Source organism: Geotrypetes seraphini, chromosome 8 (genome assembly GCF_902459505.1).
Source record: "Geotrypetes seraphini chromosome 8, aGeoSer1.1, whole genome shotgun sequence".
Taxonomy (NCBI): Eukaryota; Metazoa; Chordata; class Amphibia; order Gymnophiona; family Dermophiidae; genus Geotrypetes; species Geotrypetes seraphini.
Window position 1 is genome coordinate 76,286,300 of NC_047091.1, and position 7,413 is coordinate 76,293,712.

The 7,413-nt window shown below is 41.6% G+C and overlaps 1 protein-coding gene across 1 annotated transcript; it reads right to left on the bottom strand.

Moving 5' to 3' along the window:
• Positions 1 to 2,762: 2,762 nt before the first annotated feature.
• LOC117365228 lies at positions 2,763 to 6,710 on the bottom strand. The gene is made up of 3 exons (XM_033955343.1): positions 6,527 to 6,710; positions 5,960 to 6,034; positions 2,763 to 3,868 (listed from the first exon to the last, which is right to left on the bottom strand). Exons 2-3 carry the CDS (start codon positions 5,994 to 5,996, stop codon positions 3,303 to 3,305), a joined length of 603 nt encoding a protein of 200 aa, XP_033811234.1. The 5' UTR covers positions 5,997 to 6,034; positions 6,527 to 6,710; the 3' UTR covers positions 2,763 to 3,302.
• Positions 6,711 to 7,413: the final 703 nt, after the last annotated feature.

A 7,413-nucleotide genomic window follows, 5' to 3' on the forward strand; every position in this document is an offset into this window, starting at 1 on the left:
TTGTCCTTCAAGCATGTGGCTCTTCTTCCTATATATTTCCCCCTTTCTGTCATGAACTTGTTAGAGAGGCAGAAATTATCAGAAAAAAAGGTCAGAATGATGATGAGGCCATACCAGAGGCCTCTGAGAGTCACCATCGGCCCCGGGCTTTGCAGTGAATAACACTGATCTAGAGCATGCTCAAACAACAAGATTACATCTGGCCAGCCACTGCACCTCTGCCTCCCCAATACTCTTCTCCCTCCCACCCTGATTGCAAAAAAAACCACAGTAGTTACAACCCCAAATATCTTCTACCCTTCTTCTCACTCCACTACTTTCCCTTTTCAAAAAAAAATATTGCCAATCCAGAGCCTCTCCAGATCTCTCATCTTCTTTCTTTGAAAAACATATTACTGCATTTTAAAATTAAAGTGTCCAGGTACTAGTGACCTGGATTGGCCACCGTAAGAACGGGCTACTGGGCTTAATGGACCATTGGTCTGACCTAGTAAGCCGATTCTTACGTTCTTACATCCCTCAGATCTGCCACCCATTCACCAAGCCCCAAGCGCTAGAGCTCCCAAAGATCTGGCTAGTGTGTTGCAGCTAGCACACTAATCGCGGGGCTGCAGCTGGAGGGCATCTGGAAATGCATGGATGTAGATGCAATGATGTCACATGCATGTGTGATATCATTATGTCAACATCCGTGGCCCTGAGCTTCCTATTACCAGCCGGTGGGAGGGAGGTGCTGTAGAAGGAGAGGCGAGGAGAAGGAGCAGAGCCGCTGATGAGGAAGAGGCGCAGGCACCGGCTGACTGACTACAGGACATGCCTCTCACCATGAGAGGCACGTCCCGTAAGCAGTCAGCCAGCACCAGCACCAGCACCTCTCCTCCTCGCCGGCGTCTTAGGGCACACCTGCAATCCTCTGGGGCACACAGTTTGTGATACACTGGTCTAGGCCAAACTGAGTGGGAGGGGCTTACAGTCTCCTGAAGCTGAATATACCTTTCATTGATCGACTCTGGCTCTGAGGTTGGGGTGTCTATACAATGCCTGTAGAAATGGGGCGGTTCACACACGAGCTTTGACTCGATTTTGGATACTGGAATCACTTTCTGTCTTTCTGCACTCAAGGTTGCCCAGATGCAGAATGTTTCTCTAGCTCTGTTTGGTCACTTATAAATACAAATGAGTTTATTTTGCTGTAGATTATAATCATTCTTTATTACATAGAAAACATGTCATTTCTTGGAATGCAGAAAAGGAATAAAGCAGATGACATGGAAGAAGAATCAGAACTGAACTTCAAACTGGAGTCAGTATCAAACACAGCAATAATGATTTGTCTGAATTTCTCAGAGGAAAGTTACAGCTATTAGATCCAAGTGATTTTAACAGTTCTGATACTGGCGAACAGGATTTAAAACCAAATGCACATTTGCTCTACACCAGGGCTGTCCAAGTCCGGTCCTCAAGATCTACTGGCAGGCCAGGTTTTCAGGATATCCACAATGAATATGCATGAGAGAGAGATTTGTATACCAAGAAGGCAGTGCAGACAAATCTCTCTCATGCATATTCATTGTGGATATCCTGAAAACCTGGCCTGCCAGTAGATCTCGAGGACCGGACTTGGGCAACCCTACTCTACACAGTACATTATTTTTTAAGTGAATGAAGCTACATATATGCCTTTAACACAGATACACACACACACACTCATAGATTAAAAACATACACATGAAGTTCAATTTTGTATAGATTGCCAAGATCTGAAAGGGGTACATCCATGTTGGGACACTGAAAATTTGCAATCTACTTAACAAAAGGGTCACTGACAGTGGAGCCTTTTCTAAAATACATAGAAGTACATTGAAAAATAAATGTATTTGATGGCAGGTACAGAAGGAGCAGCCATTTTAGAAGAAAATATATTCTAAAGATAAGTGGCATCTCTTGAGGCTTTAGCCATGTATGTAGCAGCTGTTACACAGGTGGATGGGGAGTCCCTAAAGTTACATATAGAAAGAGACAATTATGAAATCAAGCTCCAAAGTTTTGAAGTGGTTTTCAGGACCTGAGAAGTGAGCACAGTCCTCCTCAAACTCCCTCAAAACTCAGGAGTCCCACAGGAGAAGGTAGCCCACTGATACATATGATTTGAAGCAGCTGCAAATGCCCATGGGGATATTTCTGAAAATATACGTTGCCAGAGGATGTGGTAAGAGCGGATAGCGTAGCTGGTTTTAAGAAAGGTTTGGACAAGTTCCTGGAGGAAAAGTCCATAGTCTGTTATTGAGAAAGACACGGGGGAAGCCACTGCTTGCCCTGTATCGGTAGCATGGAATATTGCTACACCTTGGGTTTTGGCCAGGTACTAGTGACCTGGATTGGCCACCTTGAGAACAGGCTACTGGGCTTGATAGACCAGTGGTTCCCAACCCTGTCCTGGAGGACCACTAGGCCAATCAGGTTTTCAGGATAGCCCTAATGAATATGCATGGAGCAGATTTGCATGCCTCTCACTTCCATTATATGCAAATCTCTCTTATGCATATTCATTAGGGCTAGCCTGAAAACCCGAATGGCCTGATGGTGTCCAGGACAGGGTTGGGAACCACTGTGATAGACCATTGGTCTGACCCAGTAAGGCTATTCTTATGTTCTTATGCTGAAAAGTTCTCAGCCCAACCAACAAAGTTGAGGCAGTCTCCATCGAGAGCTATACACTCAGTCCAGCGATTTTCCACTTTTTTTGTTCCATATTTTTCTGATAGAATAGAAAAAGTGGAAAATCGCTGGACTGAGTGTATAGCCCTCGATGGAGTCTGCCCCCAACTTTGTTGGTTGGACTGAGAACTTTTCAACAGCCCCTTGTTCCTTGGCATTGCTAAGTATGAGGCACAAGTATAATTTCAAGCTTCACTCAAACTAGATTCAGAACACATTCCTTTCAAATCTGTGTGTACAGATATTTATAAACATATATGGCGTCTGTTTGAAAATCGCTGCCTTGCTTACCACCAATGCCTCTTTTTTTCACTTGTAAACTTCACCTCTGTGATCTCACATCGTCATTACTGTCATTTCAAGCGCTTGGGATACCGATTTTCATCAGTTATTTTTTATATCTACATCATATCAAAATTTCAGGAAATTGATAAAGACTTACTTATTTAGGAATTTTTGAAAGACATAATCTGTATTCTACTCTGTTTGCAGTAGTTTTTTTTACTTTGTTAAACTGCATAGATCTGACAAGTATACAGATGTTATGTTACACATAGAGATATACACCCTCACAAGGATGGCTGCTAGCACACCAACCAGTAGTTGCAGTGATAGGTCTTCATTTTATGCAGTAAGGAATTCAGTTTCCCCACAGCTGCAGCTGGGGCCTGTACCACAGCCAGCACCTTCACCCTCTTTGGGTCCCAGACACAGTTCTCTGTCAGTCCACTGGGTACCATGGGTGAATTTGGAGGTACCCAGGCTGTGTCGTATCCATGAGCATGCCATGTTCTCTGCAAGGGGTGGCCCTGCCTGTCAATCTTCTTCACTTTGCCTACACGAACCCTGGTCTTGAGAATTACACGGTCCGCAGGGCCTAGATACAGGGGGTATCGCTGAGCTTTCCGAATGTCCCTGCTCAAATAAACCCCAGGTCCCAGCATGCCATCCTTGGAAGGTCTGAAGCCCGTCTGAATGATGGATTCTGCAGCCTGCACACTGGTCCCATGGTACATATCATAGACCTTACTGCCTGTAGCTCGGCGTATTATGACATGGGTAGGGTCATGAAGTTCATCAAAGGACTCGATTTTGGAGAGCTCTGGGCCCACAGCCTGGGGGACATCAGCAAGGGTGGAGGAGAGAAGCACTACTCAAGCAGAAAGACAGAAGAGAGAGACAGAAAGAAAGAGATAAATGTGTATAATAATACAGATATTTTGCTGTCCCTCTTATATGGAGTAACTGTCATAGGTTTATTTCTGAGAAATTATACACTTTTATTAAGTGACATTGGGCTGGGTTGGTAACTGAGTAAAACTGCCATGCGTTGCTTTCAGTTCTCAAGTCCAACTCCTGCTCCCTGGGTGAGCCTAGTGTTATCATATGGCTCCAATTCAAGGAGGAGAGATTGAGACACCTGGGTTTTACTTTCATTGCTGTCCATGGAAATAAAACTTAGAAGTCTCTATCAGTCCTCCTTACTTCCATTGCTTTCAATGGAAATAAGACTCAAATGTCTCAATCCGTCCTCTTTTTTCTGGAGTCATATGGTAACCCTAGGTAGGCCAGAAAAGGGATGATGACAGGACAGAGCAATGCTAAAACCCCCTGGGGGAGGGAATTTCAACAATTGCTCACTGGAGACATCTAGTGGCCAGAACTACTGTGGTCTCAGGCCTAGGACTAACAATATAAAGGCAGTTCGGTGGGAAGAGGGAGGAGAGGCTGTAAAAATGGGGAGAGGTTGGTTATGATTAATCTGGAAGCTGAAAGGAGCAGGGAGAAGGTGACATATTACAAAATATAAAGCCAGAGCCAAAGTTAAACCTGTCTTGAAGATTCCTTATGATACAGCAAAACCTGGGCACAGGCTTTAAAGTCTTCCCTCCAGGAATGCAAGAGTTCAGGGTATTAAAGTGACCTGGGGGTGGCCACCCTATGACCCTTATCTCCAGGCTCCTTATTTCCAATTTAAAAATTAGGAAATTCCTGTGAGATGAGTTGGAGAGGTGGGAGGGAGGGAGGTAGGGGTTGGTATCATTTTAAGGTTGGGGGAAACACTAGAAGATCATTTAAGAGCCTGTACGAGTTTAGGACTTAAAAGTTAAGGATTAGACAACACATTTATATGGGGGTAAACACAGGACATATAAGTGGAATTGTGTAAATTGCTATACTGCAATTTCCTACATGTTAATAAACTCTGAAAAATATTTTAAAGGGCTTTTTTCATGCACTCGTCAGTTTTATGAGGATAAAACAGGGGAAACAAAACCACAACCTCAAAAGCACAGAACAAAGGTGGAATTGTCCCAATCAGAATGGTGCACAAAAAAAGTGTCTTTCAACTCATCTGATAAATCCAAATGCCTTTATTCTTTCAAAATTCATGAGTCGTAGAGTCATTTTATGAATTTTGGAAGAATAAAGGCATTTGGATTTATCAGATGAGTTGAAAGACACTTTTTTGTGCACCATTCTGATTGGGACAATTCCACCTTTGTTCTGTGCTCTTCAGTTTCATACCACGATAACCCACAGCATAGCCCATAAAGAATTTTTATCCCTCAAAATGAATATTGAGAGATTTCAATAGGATAAGAAAACACCCTGAGCATTGGGCTCCATTTCCACACTGCAGTACACTGAACATATGTAGAAATATCATCTAACAACTTCCTTGTTAAGAAAAGCTTCAAATCCAATAAAGTTTGGTCACCAATAGAAAATTTTTCTTTTTAATCTAATATTTTCCAACTGGTTTTATTATGAACAATATATTATATAAATAGATAAACATAGTAGGTTATTATAATCAAAACTTGTTATGATATCTGGTCTATATGGAGCTTATATAACTGTCTGTGAATAAATGACTATATACAAACTTTGGACTGATAACATAGATGCCTTAGTCCCCGGTGCATCTATGATTGTATTGTAAGGATCATTTTAATTGTACAGTATCCTTGTTTTTGATTTATTTGTGATTGATTGTAAGTGATGCTGTTAACTGTAAAATATCCTTGATTTATTTTATTTATACATGTGAATGTGTTAAAATCCAATAAAAATATTTAAAATGAAAAATCATGTAATAACTCTCAAAGATTTTAAAAAAACAAAACCAAACCATAAATACCATAAAGCAATTAAGAGGTGATTTTTAACCAATTAAATGGAAATAGAATTCAACTGGAAGCTTATTTGCTTCTTTGACTCTGAATCATTAACCTACCAAATAGTGCAAGGACTGTGGCTGTCAGAGGAGCCATCTTCACACTTGTGCTTTTGTCCTTGAGAGCACAGAGACCTGAGACAAGATGGGAAAGACGTCAGCAAATATACAATACTAAATGGTAATAAATGGCGGACTTTTATTTTATATTATTATTTTAAATAGCCCTCATTTAAAAAAAAAACCAACAACAATACAATTGTTCCTCATTTTAATATTTATATACTTCTTTAATCTATGGTGCTCCTACCAATGAGCATCCTCTGTGCTTATCCCAGTTTTTACCACTCATTCTCCCACTGCTAAGATCCTCCTTTCTTATCCCAGGCTTTACCCCTCACTCCCCCTATACTGAAGAGCCTCTGTTATGATTTCTTCTTGAGTTCTGATACTGTCTCTGATTCTGGCTTCTCCTTGGGATGTTGTTTCATGCAAGTGGACACTGCTATCCACTTTTATTATGTTTTGATTTTCTAAAGCTGCTTTGCACGTCAGCTTTTAACACAAAGATCTCACCATCCCTGCAGTACATAAGAGAAGAATCAAAAAACATCCAGTGGAACTCACCCTGCTGAACTGTCTTCAGATGAGCTTTACCAGATACCAGAAGATAAACCTTTGGAGGTCACCTCTCCAGAGAGGTACTTATGGAGAAGATCAATCTCAGATCAGGATTCTTGGATCCCTTTATATGCATCTTCCACCCACACAACTTCCCTTTTCCACAGAACAGAGTAATTTCAATCTGAGAAGGGGAGGTGACAGCCACAACAGCTGTGGCACGATAAGTGTTCCTGCAAGGGAAGGACCATTTACACAACCCTGACCAAATATGTTTAAAGTAAACTTCAACTGAAAGTCTCAGCTCTCGTATGTCTACAGTCACACCTGTTCCCCTCCACAACAAAACAAATAAAAAAGGTTTTAATTTGCAAGCATTAGTATGTATTAATATGGGAACCCATCAGCTGTGTAGTTTATTTTAATATTCTCCAATTTTCTTTCATTTCTCTTTTTCTCTCTCCTTGCTTTTTGCAGGAGAGTGTCATGTTTTCAGGTCTTGAGGATTTGTCTCAATTTGAGTCTCCACTGGAGACCTCCCTCTCTCTTTTTTTCCTATCGTTCCCATATCTCTCCTATTTTTTAAGACCATCCATCTGATATTCAGCGATATGTAGCTTGCCAGGAATGGCTCCCAACCAGCTAAATACCACTAAGCCAGCTAACCATCAATATTCAGTGGGAGACAGCAGCTATCTCCTTCTGAATATCCTGGTCAGCAGATTGGCCAGTGATTGGCTATGTCACGTGACATAGCCATTTACCGCCAATATTCATTGGCTAATTGGCTAAGGCTAGCGGCCAGATAGACCTGTCTAAAAAGCAGGTCTATCTTTGACTGCTATGTTTTAGACAGTCAGCTGATGAATAGTCAACGGCATTGAATATGCAGG

What these genes read in the sequence shown, in the direction of transcription:
- LOC117365228 (XM_033955343.1), bottom strand. Translation starts at nt 5,996, where the DNA reads ATGGCTCCTCTGACAGCCACAGTCCTTGCACTATTTG. An exon ending in CACAGTCCTTGCACTATTTG is followed by an intron (nt 3,869 to 5,959) that starts GTAGGTTAATGA and finishes CTGCTTGAGTAG; the next exon opens with TGCTTCTCTCCTCCACCCTT.